We start from the raw sequence: 18522 nt of genomic DNA on the forward strand, positions 1-18522 counted from the left end.
TATGGCTATTTTAATTTACATTTTAACTCCATGATTATAATTTTAGAAGACAATTGGTCTAAAAGACAGTCGGTCTAAATTCACAAATACAGTTAAATAAGTATAATAAATCGGATTGCTTATTCGTTCTAAGAATGAAAAAATTAATTACTGTAAACTCGTAAGACTGATTGAGCGGCTCTTAAGAGTTAATTAAAACGATGGAGAAATAAACAGAAGTCTAATTTGAAATACCTTCAGATAAATTGTATTCTCAGATTTATTATGATTTTAATTTTTTTTATTCTTTTGGACTAGATTATTCAATTCCGAAAACCCTATAAAATATTCTTTTAGTACGAAAAAAGTCATAATTGTTTATAGATGGAGTTTATCTATTTCATGCTTTCTAGATAATAACAATCGTGTAAATCGTATCCTACAATCTCAGTTTCCCTGATATATCAGAGGGTTATTAATTGAATACACTTTCGTATATATACGTATATACGCTTTCATTGTCATATAACATTAGGGTCGCATAATAGTCGATTGGCAAATAATTAGGTATGTAGCTAATTACACGAGGCAATTAACCGAATGGTAATGACATGATCTCACAATAAACTATGTCCATTATACTACGCCATTCTAATATATTATAAATGATTCTATATCGCTCGATCGATGGTTACACCTAACTTTCTATTTGTATATTTTCTACCTAAACCTTTCTGAATTTTTACTTCATACGGTCTTTCATTCTTTCTTATCTGAATGTAGCAATCCTTTTTAAAAAACAAATAAACAATTATTATAAAAATTTTAAATCGATACTAAATAAATAATTTATCATATTGTTTTAAAAAAAATGTACCCATAATGTCCAATCTGTTTAGTTAAATGGCGTGAACATATTACACAATTAGTTTTGGATAATTTGTGTGTTATTCCCATAGGATCGCGTAGTAGGAGCTCTGTGGGGATGAGCCGTGTGACGTCGGTTAACCCTCCATGTTCCGCTTTATTTTCAATTGTGCGCCAGCCCGTGCCAAACTTTCGGAAATATTGCTTTTTATTATTAATTTTAGTGTTCATTTTTACTTAAATTGATATTGAAAACGTTGTAATAAAGTTCTTTAATATAGTATTGAAGCAATATAAAAATATAGAATTTGTATTTAGTAAAAAAAAATGATTATGAAATCAAGTGTAAGCATTAAATAAACAAGTAATATTTATTTAGTGCTAAATCTAAATTTATTTTTTTTGGTGAATTTTAAAAATTCATATGACCTTTTATTTAATTTTGTGTGTTTTAAAAAAATTAAGTAACTAGAGTTTGAGAGGCACATGCTGGTGCCATCGTAGCGCACGAGTCTGCAGGCGACTTGTTAATAATTGCGTATAATAAATGCTTAAATACAACAAACAGACAGACAAATACGGGTTGGGGTGTTTAAATAAAGGGGACTATTTGGTTTCTGGGCTATTGACAATAATGGTTTTCAAGCACTAAACAAATCGAGATTTGCAATCTGACAAAAACATTAAAAAATGAAATCCTTTTTCTTAAAACTTTACTGATTGCTTATAAAAAAACATTTATTCACATTTTCTGATTAGTATTAAAAAAAATATTCTCGTTTTGTTTATTCAAAGAGTAACCCCTGCTGCGTAAGGGGTGGTTCCTTATAAGACGGTATTTGCAGTAGCTTTTGCCTGTGACTTTGGGTGGAGTTCGACAAAACACTTTTTCGAACATTTTCTGTTTATTTTACGAGTACGTTATCTTAAATAATCTATATTAATCTAATAAATATTGTAATCGCTTTTAATCTCGGTATTTTCTTATCATAGCACTTAAAACTAACAGCCATAAATTGCGGTTACAACTCACATGCAAACACATACATATATTATATATATATGTATGTGTTTATATATATATATATATATATATATATATATATATAGTATCGATTTAAAATTTTATAATAATTGTTTATTTGTTTTTTAAAAAGGATTGCTACATTCAGATAAGAAAGAATGAAAGACCGTATGAAGTAAAAATTCAGAAAGGTTTAGGTAGAAAATATATATATATAACCACAAATACAGCACATACACATACATCTATCTATTGACATAGTTGAATATGACATTCACAAACTTGTTGTGGAAATACTCGACACGGATTAATTAAGTGGAGCTTGGAACATTGTGGAAGAAGGCGTCAGTACATGTTCCGAGCACTTGGAGCGACACGTGTGAGGTCACGTGTCGGGCGAGCTCGCCACCCGCGCGCCCGTGCGCTCGGCAAGGCACAAAGCACAGCTAACCCACGTGCACGCACTCACCGGATGATCTCCACCAAGCATATGCGGCCAAATAAATAAATTAACTGGAGCCGATATCCAAAGACGCATGACGCATTTCTTTTTAATCGTTGGATTAAAATTAATAGTCATGAGAAAATTAGATTTTGTTTAAGCTCCGGATTATTCAAAGGGTCTTGGAGCCTATAGATCCCCCCCCCACTCACCAGGCAGTAAAATAATTGTGTCATAGGTGACTGAGACGGTTTAAACTGCCTCTATTTCAGTAAAATTAGATTCAAAAAAATCATTATCTACTGTCAATGCAAAGTAAAAAATTGAGTAGAGAAAATTAAAGAAACACCTATTAAAGGTCTTTAAATAATCTGGTAAATCTTTCAGTATTGCAGGTATTATACAATAAATCGGCGGACGGTCAGGTTAGCTCAACTGATCGAAGTGGTCACCGACGCCTATAGACGTTGGTGCTATAAGAAATTTTAACCGTTCATTACATTGCCAATGCGCCACCAAATTCGGAAACTAAGATGTTATATCCCTTGAGCGTATAGTTACACTGGCTCACTCACTCTTCAAACCGGAATACAACAATGCCAAGTATTTTTGTTTGGTAGTAGAGTATCTGATGAGTGGGTTATACCTACCCAGACGGGCTTGCACAAAGCCCTACCACCAAGTAAACGCTAAAGAATCACAACTATCTTTACAATAGCGTTTCGGAAGGATGATTCGACAGCCATAGATAATATTATTTTAAAGCGCAGGAAAAATTGCGTTTTTCTCAGGGATTTTATACTTCACAGGAGGATAATTATAAAAACTAATTAGTCCCTTATGTTTTATTATTTAACATTCAATTTCTTTCCTACATCCATGATTACACATTTAGTGTTTTATAAATTTTAAATAATTAAATTTATAAATAAAATACGTTCCATAGAGATCCTATGCACCAACAAGAGCGCAATATGTTCGTAATAAAAGTGATATAATCAAATGACTCCTTAAACTATACCTATTCTTCTATCTATATATGAATATAAATGTTTGTATGTTTGTCGTCTATGTACTATACATCCGCATGTGATGAAACTTTGAAATTCAGTTGTTCTGCGTGCAAAAAACAAGATTTCTTCTTTGCATGTCTGTCCTATAACATTTATTCTACTCGTACAAAGGCGGGACGGGTAGCATGTTTTAAATAAATATTAAAAAATTAATTAAATTATTGTAGTTTTAATCAAATAATTCCAGTCAATTCCACATTTCAAACTGTTGTCGTAATTAAATTAAACTTATTCTACAAAATCAATGGTCTAAATAAATTCTAATAAATCGCATGGGACTACAAAAATTTTGAGCGTTTTTTAAATTTGAATAACAAGTATCCCTTGTATATAATTCAATCTGATTTCGAAAAAAAAGGAATCTGTTAATAATACTGAATTTTAATTGAGATTTTATCCATTTTAATTATAGTATTTGTAAAGTAGCAACCCTTTTTTTAGCACTCCTATTGAACATTTGCCTTCCAACTCAAAACTAAATCTTTGTATTTGTACTTCCTACTTTTTCTTCTTAAACAAATTTCCTATTGAAAACAATAACAGCTCAAAGAAGCCGATGTATTTTATGATCCCGTTGAAATTTATGCTTCGGTTAGTTTAATAGCACAAGATATGGAAGCTAGAATCTGAAGGGTCGTGAAACGGATGGCGCTGGGCGTGGTCGGGTCGCATGGTGGTCGCGTGTCGCGCCACTTGCAGATATAAAGCATCTACCCTCGCCGCGACAAATCAATTACAGGGTCGACTAGGGCACAACTTCCGAATGGGAATTAGCACCAAATTATAGTCGTTGCAAAAATTACTTGTTTGTACTCGAGGGATGCTAATTTATATATTCGAATGTTAACTGCACGCCATGGGAACTCTTTTAATGTATTCAAAATATTTATTTTAGTTATGATAATTTAAGTTCTATTTGTATATAGTTAATTAAGTTCTCAATATACATTAATATAATTATTATGTACATAATTGTATTCAGTTTGTATTTAAACATAATATCAACCATAAAATAAAAAATAAGGGTTAAATTTCAATTGATAAATCCTGTAATAATAATAACAATTTTATACTAAAATTAATAAAAAATATTTTAGAGGCTACGGATAATAGGTAGGAATGTTCAACGTTCAACCGTAAAATTTACCTCTTTTGACGCTCTTGTCAGCAATGCTAACTGGCGATTCTTTGTGAAAGGCAGAACCTTTCATTAATGACTCTCCCATTATTTTATTTAAGTAAAATAAAAAACTAATGAAAATTATATTATATAAAATATATTTATGGAAAAACGTATTATAAAAGTCATCTAGCTAAATAAATAAGTTTCTATTTTCGCATATTTATTTTGTAAGGTAATATAAAGTATTAACTATACACACAAATTAAATGATTATCAAATCTTTTTTATTTTGTTACACTCTTTATCCTCTAAAACATAGTCAAGTTCATAAATTCAAGTCTCACCTCTTATAATTAAAAATAATAATAACATGAGTATTATTGTAATATTAACTGTAAAAAATAAAAGTTGTTGATCTTACTTCGATATATTACGTAGGTAATTTAGGTATTAAAAATCTACTTGGTTCCCAAGGTTAGTGGTTCATTGGAGATGTAATGGATGGTTTATATTCTTTACAAATACTTTATTAAGACTTTCTTTATTCTATAGGTGGTGGTGACTATTTACCTATTCAATTGTATTTGGCGGCTATTGCCAATCTGCCTACCAATTTTATAAAAAAAGAGTAAGTTCGAAATTTAAAGTAAATCCTTGCTTATTAGTTTATTAAATAGTACCCATTTATATATTAACTCTACGAATTATAATTTGAATTAAATAACCTTTGTTTGATTTTTTTTTGTTTTTATTCTGCTTCTAGTTATTAATATTAATATATGATATATATAATCATATTTATATTTTGTTATTTGTACATTCCATAATGATATTATATATTCGTAATAAAAGGTAATATTAAATATTACTAAGTATTTTTTAGCTCGATTAGTGTATGTATGCTATAGAATAATATTATAAGCATCGCCTACTTTGAACCTATTCAATGTTGGCTAGGCGTTTTATGGTTTCTGTCAAGCACACTCTCCCTTCTCAGCCAATGAGAGAGATTGTGAAGGATCGATCCGTTCAGCTTCCCGCCGTGTCCGTACAGTAAAATAAAATAAATAACACCCTCGCGCTCCAAGACACACATTTGGTAAATAAAAGAAAATTACAATTAGTTTGGTAACATTTTTGAATCTTATAAACTAGGTAATTCAAAAATAACTTACATTACTGGATAATGTATAAGTATATTTATAGTTATATATTATTTATAGAAATAAATTATTATTTTAAATAGGCACTATAAAGAAAATTTCAGATATTGTAATTGTGATTTTCATACAAATAAATTTTAAATAAAAATATTGTATAATAATATCAACACTTAACTCTCTTTTCCAAACTGCCGACAAGGACCAACCCCCTACCGCCCTAACACTCAATAGCTCCGCCCCATCAACAAAATTCCCTATCTACAGAACACACATTTACACCATAAAATGGACCTTACTCTCTTGTCTTTAGAGATTGTCAGTTTACGTGGACACAATTCCCGCCACACAAATACAGTTTTCGCAAAATGGCCACCCCTCGTAGTATAAAATTATGCGTCTTGCCCAGTATTCGGTTAGTCTACTTTATAAGCGGATAAGGAAAAGTACAAAACTGCAAAGTGTCTCATCATTTAACAAAAAAAATGTCAGGAACAAGAACCCAAGTAGCCGATTCTTCGACTTCACCGCCTTTAAGGTTGCTATAAGTTATTTTATTATAAACAATAAAAATGTTTTGTAGTTCGAAATTGTAATTGGTGTATAACATAAGCTCGATAAATTATTTTTTTATGCATTATTTTAGTGAAAATCGGCGGTTGGGTTATTCGGGACTTAAGTTCGCTTATGCCGACGGCTCAGATGACGAAGGTCATTCTATAACCACGGAACTACCCTCGTGCGTATATGCGGCTGCGAGGACTAGGCTGCAACTGCCTCTTGCGGCCTACGTCCATCAGCATTCCAGGCAATTACATACAGGTAATTTTTTTCTTACGTATTTTTTTTAATTATTTTAAATTCAATAATATATTATGTATAATCAAATTGCGACCAATTTCGATGCAATATAGATGCGCTTTTGGAGTCATCGGTTGAGACGGACTATCAATGCGGTGGGTCTCCATACCGCGTGCAACGAGCTGCGGCAAACGTCCGTGAGAGAAGACGGATGCTGAGGTCCGGACCCAATGGGTACCACTTTCATTTGCATCTGTGTATAGCAAGTTTACTGGCATAACTAGAATATTAGTTAGATGAGCATGATTTTTAAAATTCGGGTTATAATTACTAACAAGAATTCTTATAACATATTTTCTTTACACTAAGGATTATAACCTTACAACCTATAAGCTTATAACCATTTTAAAGAACTAAACGATTATATAACAAACCTTTTCTATAGCGTATATTCTTTGATTTCATGCTCTTCTACCCTATATAGCGATATATACCTATGCCAGTGACATTTTGTTATAGAGTTTAACGTTAGTATATTTAATATAATTATTTCATTCTAAGTATTTAAAAGTAGGTATGCATTGCGTTTTTTATTTGATTATCTTTTTACATTATTATTTATTATAGTTTTTTTTATTTTGCTTTTCTATTGAGATATATATTCATAGGACCGATGTATTTACATGAAGGTTCTATTGAGCGAATGAATTTTCCACTAAAAGGAATTATTGAGCTTTATTGTATTTATTTTTAAATCTTTTATTAAGTGAATCATTTTTATTTTACGATGCGAATGTAACTTGTAATTGACAAGCAGTTACGAAAGTTCACTTTACAAGCTATGGCGGTTTTAGATAACTGTTTTATAACATCAGTTTTGAAATAGGTGTTAAAATGTGATAAGTGAATTTACATTACATATTTTACTTGAATTGCAAGTATTTTTATCTATGTTTTTAACGACTTTGACTTTTTTGCTTATGAACCTATTTTGACGATTAATATTGCGCAAAAATATTGCGGGCTTAGTACAACTCCATCTATCTCATCATTCGTGTTGCATATTATTAAATTGTTACATTCGGTATCTTTTTAAATAAGATATTTAAACAACTTGTATTAACGAAAACATCTTGTTTTTTATTACATTATTGTTTAATATGTTTTGGTTCGATTGAACATTAACTTTACTATTATATATAAACAAATTCTCAAACATTACATTTTATTTACGTTTCAGACATTTGTGAGATAAATCTATCTTCTGTCATAAAAAAATATTGGTATAATATATCTCTAATTATTTAACACACTAATTTCTCTAATTATTAAAAACACTATGATGGATGGTATTTTTTTCTTCCTGATTATAAGTAATACTAACAGTAACAGTATTACTTACTAATAATAACATTATATGTCAAATATATATGAGATTCGGATAAGAATCCGTCCTTAATCACCACCTCTTTCTTATCTTTAATTTAACAGTGGAATGTAAATTACACTCTTATTTATTACCTGTTATCAATTCGTTATTTGACTAAAATATCGAAAAAATGAATTAATTATAATAAACGCAAAATCCCGTTCACAATTATTATAGCGCTTACCCTTGGCATAAGTAGATGTTATAACGAACGAATCATATTATACGTTAAGGGTTTGATCTTCTGATGAACTTAAAACTCTAATAACCTTAACCATAAACGTTGCTTAACGATTTCATTCTTTCTGTCGTCATTGATTTGACAATCGAAAGAAGAAGACACAGTAATGTTTAACTAATCCCTTAGTAAACAACGTTTATAAATAAGCCCGTAAGACGTTTGCGATTCTTTGTTTTGGCTATAGATTAAATTCTTCAAAGTTTAGTGAGCTTAGTTAAAAGCTTGTCTTTTTTACCTTTATTGCAACAACCAATGTAGCGGTTTTGGTATTGCATTAATTAATCGTAATCACTTCCGCGTGCTTTATTGTGTAATGTTTCGGAACCAGTACAAAATAATTTAAAAAAATGGCTATTTGCGCCATATTTTTACACGACTGCCCAAGAAGGAAATATAAGTCGACAGTTTCAAGCTCAGCTTGTCTAATCTCTGCACAAAATCCGAAAATCAGCTTTTTCGGTTCACATACATTTAATAATGTAATTTTTACTGAAGTAATGACTGGATTAAACTTAAAGGGGAAAAAGTAAAAAGAAACTACTGAGAGACTAAATCTAGAAGTTTTTTTTTTTTTATTATTTTATTTATTTAAGATTCACCAGTGGTAAATACATCAACACGTACAAAGGTATACAATTTTAATACAACTTAAAACTAAATGCATTACCTATTAAGGTGAATACCACTTGCAAAGATAAAGTTGGAGATGACAAACTTATAAATAATTAATTGTTAGTAAATCAAGGTTAAAAATGACAAGAATTAACAATAATAGTAAAATAATAAAATACAAATATAAACAAAATAAATTAGTTAGCTGACAATTTTGACAATATTTTTTTGTGAAACTTGTTTGATGAGTCTCCAAAAGGGTCTAAAACAGCACAGTTTAACCTTTAATAGCTTTACATTTAATTTAGGTTAGAACAAGTGTTCATAAGAATCTAATTGAATGAAAAACTTAAGAACCTATATTTTGATTTTATTTTACTTGCTTCTACCATCAAATTACGCACCGTGTAGTTATGTAAACATACTCGAATATATATTTTTAATACAGATAAGTTAATATTTATAATACAATTATATTATAATTATTATTTAAGCGAGTTATAATCGTTGACGACATTGCTAAAGTGTGTGTGTGATGTTCTGACTTTAGCAGTATAAACTCGGCGTTCGACGAATTGCGAGTGCACGTTCCGACTTTTCCTTATGAGAAACGTCTCAGCAAGATCGACACTCTTCGTCTTGCCATTGCCTACATAGCGCTCTTGAGAGAAGTAAGTGTTACAAGTTATAACAAACGAAAATAAAATATTTATTAAAATTAAAACCTTAAATAACCTTAAATAAGATACCACGATGAACTATTTTTATATAATTCTGCCACTATTCATAATCAGTGTTTATTTAGTTCATTTGTTAAGGATTTTTTTTCTCATCTAGCCTAAAAAAATTAAAGTCAGTAATGTCCAAGAAAATACCCTTGCCGTCCAAATGCCTATCTTTATGTGTTCAATACATCTCGGCTTACTTCGATGCGGGTACATAGTTGGCAGATATACATCCGTCGCAAGGAACCTGCATCACGATGTTTTGCTTTAGCGTCGCAAGACTCTAATTTACATAAACTGTGCACCAAAAACTGCACTGCGTTTTTATGTGCTTGATTTTTGCCTATAAAATTCGCTTACGAGTGTTGTTTTATTATAATATACCTAAATTGCTTAAGTGTAATGGTAATGCAATTTATAGTTGTTAAATCGAATAATAAAAAGAAATATATTTAAGTACCTTGTAATAATAATAATTATTATTATCATTAATACAATAAATGCATATTATGCATATCGTTCGTCATCGGTCATCGTCTTTCTTATGCGTTTTGGCGTAAAATATGGTACATTTAAGTCTATTTTTTTAAGAAATTACATGGGCAGAACTAAGTTAAATATAATGGAACTATTTTTTGCCGCGCTCTTCATAATTATCAAACTTCCTTTTTTCTTCTAAGTTAGTTAGTTAAATTATATATATATTATAATATATATATAGAATATATTAATTAGGTCGATTTGTACACTAGTAACACTCTATTATTATCCATATGTACGTATACAATACGTTGTACATTTTAAAGTTTTTCTTTTACAACTCATTAGGTTTTGGATGCTGATTATGATCCATTGACATATGTTGAAAAATGTCTTCGCGGTGAAATCAAAGCAGATCGAGCTCATTGGAATACCAGTGGTAAGTTTACAATAATTAAGCATTTAATATAAAATGTTCATAATTTATCCTCTCAAAATATGTTGATATTATTTTTGTGACTATTACATTCAAAATCGCATTATCCACTTGCAGAATCGGATTTAACTTTGTCAAAATAAATCAAAAATAGCAGCTATCAAGTGAAAGAGCGTTAGCAAATAATTTCGAAAAAAAAAAATTCCAACTCTCGCAAAACCAAAATGACGTTATGTTTTTAGCAGATTGTCTTTGTTACCTACAAATAGTATGTTATCAAATTTGTATGTATAGAATATCTTCCCCGATTTCACTTTACATAGTTTTACTTTCTCGTTCAACACATTATTTATCCAAAAATCGTAAAATCACAAATAACATAAATAATAATAACAAATCACGAGCAAATACTCAAATAAGTAACAAATCACTTGCATCTTTTCGCGACTAGCGAGGTGTGTTTGTCGACGCTACCGCGCGAGGAATATACATCTTGACAAGAAAAATCGGGGTCAAAACGATGTGTTTTCTTTTGAAATTTCTGTTAAAAATAGTAATAAGATATGAAGTGGTGATATTAATTTTCATTTTATACAGATTTAACAGCTAGACTGTCGTGGATCAACTGGGAGAACCTCGGAGTAAATCCGCAGCGGAGAAGTGTCCTCACTTCACTAGCACTCAGTTCCGACAATCTCCAATATCCTCACAATTGAAAGAACACCTAACGAACTTCAAGCTTTTCCTTTTATATTTCTGGTATATCAACAATATAAAAGAGAAGTATTCGTACATTGTTATAATATGTTAATGGTAAATATTCGACAAATATTCAAAAGTACTAATATTTATTAAATTAGTCTAGCTAGAACTTGTAGTAGTAGGTATTGTATAAATCTCAATATTTAAAATGATATGCTATGTAAACGAGTTTAATAGCTACTTTTGTTCTTGTTGCTTTTGGCCTGTAAATGTTACATCTATGTTGTTGCAATTAGAAATTAATAGGATCCAGTACCCAGATCCTACCTAACGTCATAATATAGAATTTCAATAGAAGAAATGTTTTTCAGATTATACATAAACGTTTAATACTCCACAAGAAGTAAAGTAAAAATTTTTAGTCCAGAAAAGATTCTTAAATTTTGCAATAGCAAAATCTCCTAATAATTGATAGTTCAAATGAAATACGCGGCCGCTACCTGTAAATGTAAGTTTCATCTGTGGGCGAAGTGTAGAGTTGGCGAATTTTATGCGCGGTCTTATAATATAAAAATATTTTCAGTACATTTACCATACGACGTTTCACCAGTTACACCTTAAACGTTAGTCAAATAAAGGTCAACTAATTTACCTTTAACTTAAACGCTCATTGGTTGCCTATTGCGTCATCGGCTGCTACCAATAATCTTTCTTTCAATTAGATACTTAATTCGACTTTGAAAACTATTACTATTACTAATTAGGCTTAAAATATCCGGTTGAAGCATGCATATCTAATGTTATTGTTATTATTTATTAAGTTTGTTACACAGATTCATACATAAATTGAAAAATATTTTTCTACCTAACACCTACATAAAATTTATGTTTTTTTGCTAGTCCCTTCCCCATGATTTATTTATAAAGAAATAACAATTCAATGAGAATATTTTAATTAATTAAGTGAATTTAAGTACTTACCTGTTTCATATTTTTTTGTAGATATTCTAAATATAACACATTGCATTGTTTAAATATTTGTCACAGATAACTCGTGTATTTAAATTATGTATTTGCATTTATATGTGTCTCACTTTTCATTTACTCAATATATTTTTTTAACATTTTGTTTTAACGACACAAAAATGTCTTAGTAAAACTTAATTATCTTTGATTAATTATAATATGTAAACTATATAATTTAATTATAACATGTAAACTACTAAATATTATTTAAATCCTTTAAAAAACAATGTCGATTAATGTTTAATTAACTATAATTAGATACTATAATCATAACTATAAATTAATATTCAAGTGCCAACGTAAACTGAACAATAGATATCGTTATAAAACGCTTTAATACAAAATAGGCTAATTCACATCGCGTAGTTTTTTATATAGTCAAAAGGTGCAATATAGTATTTAAGTGATGTAATAAAAATTTTAGAACAGCCAAGAATTAGGAAAAAATGTGTTTTTAATACCAATTTATTACGTGATCATGATTATTATTGAATAAAAGCTGCTATAAAATTTTACCATGTGTTTTTATACTACGAATTTACTGATTGAAATCTATGTTTTTCGGAATAAATCATCATGAAAAATTAAAAATCAATAGATAACATATATACATCAAGATGTAATATATAGACGCAAGACTGCGAGACCCAGGGCGTTTATCACATGTCTATTGATCGCCGCAACATCCTGCGCATGTCCGGTTAGAAATTATTGTTGTAGCATATATAACTGACAGCCGCAAAACATTAGGATTGAGTATAACAACACGCTCGAGCTAAGCAGAAACGATTGCGTCGAAGAATCATGTTTTCTAGTGATTAAGGAAAAATAGATATACTGAATTATTGTAATGCCTCCTTATATGCAATATAACCCTACAAACTAAGGAATAGGTAACCTTAACAGTAAAAAATATTATTCTATAAATTTTAAAACAAAAATATTAACAGAAGATAATTAGACAAAATTACAACAGAGTCAACAATTGCAACCTAAAGCCACAACGTATTTAATATTATCAATGTTATATTGAAATAATTGAAAAAACTCAAAACAATCAGACGAAAAGACGACGGAACAACTATAGAATGCAATTATTTATGGCAGATGATAACTCCACTTCAGAAAATTTAGACACCACGATTTAGAAATTGACATATTTAGCACACCGCATCTATGGGCTAATGGCCGAAACATATATCATAACAACAAAAATTCATACGTTTTTATAACTTTTGATAGAATCAACCGATTTTGACGAAATAAGGACTAAACGGAACCATGAAATACGCCCTATAATAATTCAGTAATTTCAATTTGTCATTTTTTGCCGTTTCAAAGATTAACCCGGACAAACAGACTGACAGACAGATGAGATTTTAGATAACAAGGATGAAATATATTACATTGAAATCAAAAACAATTTACCTGTATTATATTATGTACTTCTGTATGTCGTCTCATTCTTATTAGCAATGAATTAAGATCGAATTTTCATCCAATTAAGTACTAGTTATTAATAATTAAAAAAATCTAGTTAAATTTTCCATCTATAATTTACGAAGACTTAATTACTTGTTTTGCAAATAATAAGTACATATAAATTTGATTTAGTTAGCTTATATCTTACTATTTCCGTTTTAGATATTTATGGAAAAAAACCATGAATTAACAATATATATTCAGCTTTATTAAAAGTTACATAATTGTCTCTTTTTAAGCATTCGGCTAAATATACTACTCATCGTAATAAAATTACCGAATCGAAATAGAATTGTAATTTTCGTTGCAGTATAAATTTATAAATAAAAGACTGATCTCTTCACCACTTTTATTTGAGATTAGATAAACGTGTTGATAATATAGGTACATATACCGATTAGCTTAATAACAAAAATAAATACACATATGAATTTTATATTTAAGTAATATAACAACTATATATATATACTTAAGTTTATAACAACTATATTTTATTATTTTAAGCGTAGGATATTTCAGCAGCCGATAATGATTTTTTTTAAACTGTATACAACATATGTCTGTCCAATATTTTATTCATATTAATCTTTTTCCTGAGTTTGTTAGATAAATATTGAAAGTAAGTAAGTTTGTAAGTAAACTTGGCACTTGACGACATAATAGAAGGATAATAAAAAGTTTATAAAAATTATACAATTGAAAGTTTTTTGGTAAGTACCTATTTATTATATAATGCTATTGATGCCAACTTGTTCTTAATTGCAACAGATTTTTTTCCTAAATACAATAAACAATTGTGCAATACAATATGAGCCCACATAATACTATTGAGTGCTCTTACCCTTTCCTACATTTAATTTAATTTTAAATATTAATATAATTAAGTATATTCACAAAGTACTAAGTTGTCAATATTTAAAGAAGTAAAACTATTTAAAATATTTATGGCCAATCTTCAATTGTATCATGAATTGTATGCCATGTGATTCCATTACCCGATGGTGGGTGCCTTGATGGAAATAAAACATTCCTTAAGAATGTCCTTCCCTGGGTCAAACCAAGAAATAATTTCCAGTTTTTCTTTCTCCCAAAGTTATATGGATTCCTGAATTGGTTTTTATAAATTTTTTTCAGTGTCTTATTAATATGAACCTCCACACTTGTTTCGCCCCTACTGATATTTTTTCCATGCATTACAATTAACATCCCAAGAGCAAATAGTACTGAGAAACATGTTATTGCCATGAAAACAATAGCTTTTTTTTTCCATGGATGTGCAGTTATTCTCTGTGCCTCAGTTATAACAGGTGTAGGAAGATCATGTTCTCGAGGCGAGTTCTCCGAATCATACTCTGCAATCACCTGGACTGGTACAAGTACACCACTTTGGTTCATACGAACTGGATGTCCAATAAGGTCTGGATCATGTTCCTGTGTTAACCCACCTAAAATTATCAGAGATGATTTAAATTCACCAAAGTATAATCTATATTTACATTTTTGTAGTATAAAATTTACATAAATAAATGAAATCAACAAAGGTAAATAACATTATAAACTAACCTGTATCATTAACCCAAAGAACTTGATACCCCAGATCCAATCCAGCTATTATGACAAAAGCAACTCCAGCCACCATATAAGCCATGTAGAGGTAAAAGTAACGCACATTAAAGTACCCCACACAATTGTTAAGCCAGGGACAATGGTGATCCATTGCAAGTACGCATCGATCACATACAGAGCAATGATGTGTGCGGGGTGGCTTTGGAGAAATACATTTCTTGCAAATACTTGCCGCTTCTGATATCATCGAACCCTGTAAATGGATTTTTTTTTTACAAATACATTTCTATCATTATTTAAACAACTTATGACACGCCAATATAATACGTTGTAGGATGTTCTTTTCTTTTTTTATATAATAATATTGTTTGATGATCAAGGAACAAGCCTCGATTAAATACGATACTCTAGCCAATTATTTAGTTTTTTAAAAAGCTTAAATATCTTACGTGAGGTGGATATCCTGGAGAAGTTGACACACCCATGTAGTAATGAAAGACAATATTGAGTAGTAGCCAGTTGCCGAAAACAACCAAAAATATTGTTATATACTGATTTTTTTGCCACCAATACGGCAATCCAACCCAGTATGCAATAGTTACTACAGCTGTCGTTAATACAGTTACACAGAATACGAAAATCTGAAACAAATCACAAATTTATTAACTATACATTTCCAATCCCAACAAAAGTAAATATCAATAGAAATAAGCAACTTTGACATTGAATTGACGGGCTATCATTGGTCGAGATCTTGAATGTCTGTGATATTGATTTTGGAGTCGCGAAAAAATGGCGCTTTTAATTTCAGCGAAGTTGATATCAGACCTCATAATTTCGTATGCTCATTTTAAAAAATAGAATTAACTACAAAACAATAATATGACTCGTTTTTTAGTAGTTAGAAGCGTTTAATCATCAAACAAAGGTGACCCCACAATTATCTTATGAGAAGACATCTGTCATCAGTTGACATCAGTTGATAGTTGTCAGAAAATTAAAAAAACTTAATTCCTGTTTATTTATTTACTAGAAAAAACCGGTAGACGTGGTCCTGACTGTATAATGTTTAAAAATCAATTTTAAAAATATCTTTTAGTCATATTTTATCAAAAATAATTAATGCGACATGTTATGCTTAAGTGAATTAAGCATAACATGTTATCGCGGTTTTTATACAGCTCTCTTTTTGCTTTGTGCTCTACAAATTTTTCATAGAAAGCATTAATACATCTCTTAGTGCTTATTATACATAAAGACAGCATTCATGAAATATGCTTTCGGTAGACCTGTTTTTCGACGACTTTCATTTTAACGACACAGGCTTTGTCTATCCTGAAAATTGATTCTATATTTAGGTAAAAGATTTTTGTATGAATAGCTTCTTTAATTACTTCCTGCATCCAAATTATACCTATTAATAATATAGATTTTAGTGTACTGAAAAAATAAATTGCTATTATTACTACTCAACTTCAAAAAGAAGAAATTCATTAATTCACCTTTATTTTTTGTGTGTTTTCAAGTACCATTATATTGTATATCAATTTTAATTATTCTTAATTTATTTTAAAAAAGTATATGTTGAGAGTGGTTCTAAATGAATTTGAAGTAAAAGTTCAATAGAACTTTTATGAATACATAAGATTGAAACTTAAGGAGATATTGTCACTTGCTGTTGAGCATGTATTTTCAATTCATGTAAATCAATTATTAATTTAGATTTAATGAATTGTTTTATAGATTGTTTGGTAAAAATACTCAAAACACAAACAATAGTAAGTATTGCAATTTAGCTATACAATATCTCATTCGATTTAAGCTTGAAGGGCTTACACAATACTCTATCATCAAGTAAAACCTACCTCAAATATTGATAATTGTTTAGTTTGAAATATACCAGTGTAAATAAAAGAATTCACAGTTTAATATAAATTCACAAATTGTTATGATGATACATACCCTTCCTAAGCTTCCAGCAAAGTTATCCACAAACCAAAACAGTGGTTCCAAAAGGCAATCGATCATATAACTCTTGTCCATATGCGTGTTGAATGTGAGAGTGTAGTAAGTCAACACAACTTGGGATATTTTCCAAGTTGTATATTCCCTAAAATAATTATGAATATTTTTTATTTCCAATTGGGTTAGCCTTGTTTTATGGAAAATTACACATAGCTTTTAAATACATATAAATACAAAATCATATTTGATGTCTAGAAATTTATAAATATTTTTAATTATGATTTGTAGCAAAGTACACTTAAAATTAAGAGGCTTAATAGAAATATTTAGAAATAAAATAAGGTTGTCATTGAAATCTGCATAATTTATGAAAAAAAATTCTACAAGTACCTTTTACTAGATGAGATCAATATATCAATATTTGATCAATTGATCAAATATTAATGAGATTGAGGATCAATATTTGAAAGTTAACAATATTTTATTGCCATTGTAGAAACTTGCAAACTATGCAATATGTGGACCTATATTAAGTTAGAATGATTCCTTAATTCCCCCAGACTGTATCATATTTTTCGAATTTTGGGGTATTAAGGTTTTTTTCAGTTCATAGTCTATACTATAATGACCTATGAAACCAATACCGCCGTTAATGAGCTTCTGACAATAAAATTCTGGCAATAAAATATGAACCATTCACTTATTACCATAAGAATATAAATGATATTTAATTAGTGTAGTAGATATATTATAACACTAACTTTTAATAGTATCTAATATTTGTTAAAAATTAATTTAATTTTATGCAATTTTTTTATGCAAAATTTAATATTATGAAAGCAACAATGACTTACTTTATTCTACGATATAGTCCTCGCCATTGAAACCGCCATTGAAATACAACCATTTTAATAAAGTATTTTTATATATATACACATTTCTTGTAAATTATATTATTGACAAAACATAACTTTTGCGGAAAAATATAAAACTCATTCACTTATGAAACAAGCATTATAAAGTTTTAGATTTATTTATTTTCAAAATATGTGTCTGTCAGAACAATTGACATTGACACTTCAAGTACTACAACTACAATTATTTTACAGATTATATACAGAAACTGCGAGCTGAAGATTAGGATGGTTGGCGTTCTATGTGTGAGGCTTTCGTCCAGCAGTGGAAGAAAGCGCTAAACTTAAAAACAAACAAGTGGATTTGAATTTTATAAATTATTTTGTTATATTCAAAACTTAAGTGAAATATGAATCACACATTAAATTAATCATTGTACTTTAAGTTTAGCCATAATCGTATTTTAGTAAATAAATTATGTTAGTTGAATATATTTGTACATAATGATTGTATCGTAAATGTTTAATAAGAACA

General features: G+C 29.4%; 2 protein-coding genes across 3 annotated transcripts; one reads left to right on the forward strand and one right to left on the reverse strand.

The window, feature by feature from the left end:
- The first annotated feature begins 6153 nt into the window (after positions 1-6153).
- Positions 6154-11108, forward strand: LOC126780302 (T-cell acute lymphocytic leukemia protein 1 homolog). Its single transcript, XM_050504649.1, has 6 exons — positions 6154-6206; positions 6315-6490; positions 6583-6703; positions 9302-9422; positions 10305-10395; positions 10990-11108. Exons 1-6 carry the CDS (start codon positions 6154-6156, stop codon positions 11106-11108), a joined length of 681 nt encoding a protein of 226 aa, XP_050360606.1.
- A 2852-nt stretch (positions 11109-13960) lies between these two features.
- On the reverse strand, positions 13961-18200 carry LOC126780297 (palmitoyltransferase ZDHHC16). 2 transcript variants are annotated; one of them, XM_050504640.1, is made up of 5 exons: positions 17988-18200; positions 17131-17278; positions 15618-15809; positions 15166-15421; positions 13962-15047 (listed from the first exon to the last, which is right to left on the reverse strand). In XM_050504640.1, the coding sequence occupies exons 1-5, from the start codon at positions 18038-18040 to the stop codon at positions 14545-14547; spliced, it is 1152 nt and encodes a 383-aa protein (XP_050360597.1). In that variant the 5' UTR covers positions 18041-18200; the 3' UTR covers positions 13962-14544. The 2 variants fall into 2 exon arrangements, with proteins under 2 accessions (XP_050360598.1, XP_050360597.1); XM_050504641.1 differs by lacking the exons at positions 17131-17278; positions 17988-18200 and adding an exon at positions 15885-16074 and having other exon boundaries at positions 13961-15047.
- Between the last annotated feature and the right edge of the window lie 322 nt (positions 18201-18522).

The sequence above is a fragment of the Nymphalis io genome, chromosome Z (genome assembly GCF_905147045.1).
Source record: "Nymphalis io chromosome Z, ilAglIoxx1.1, whole genome shotgun sequence".
Lineage (NCBI taxonomy): Eukaryota > Metazoa > Arthropoda > Insecta > Lepidoptera > Nymphalidae > Nymphalis > Nymphalis io.

Excerpts from the sequence above, each read along its gene's own strand:
- LOC126780302 (XM_050504649.1), top strand. The coding sequence starts at position 6,154 with ATGTCAGGAACAAGAACCCAAGTAGCCGATTCTTCGACTTCACCGCCT. Across the intron at positions 6,491-6,582 it reads TTCCAGGCAATTACATACAG|ATGCGCTTTTGGAGTCATCG; the intron begins GTAATTTTTTTC and ends GATGCAATATAG. Across the intron at positions 9,423-10,304 it reads ACATAGCGCTCTTGAGAGAA|GTTTTGGATGCTGATTATGA; the intron begins GTAAGTGTTACA and ends ACAACTCATTAG.
- LOC126780297 (XM_050504640.1), bottom strand. The coding sequence starts at position 18,040 with ATGGTTGTATTTCAATGGCGGTTTCAATGGCGAGGACTATATCGTAGA. Across the intron at positions 15,810-17,130 it reads TTGCTGGAAGCTTAGGAAGG|ATTTTCGTATTCTGTGTAAC; the intron begins GTATGTATCATC and ends GATTTGTTTCAG. Across the intron at positions 15,422-15,617 it reads CTCCAGGATATCCACCTCAC|GGTTCGATGATATCAGAAGC; the intron begins GTAAGATATTTA and ends ATCCATTTACAG.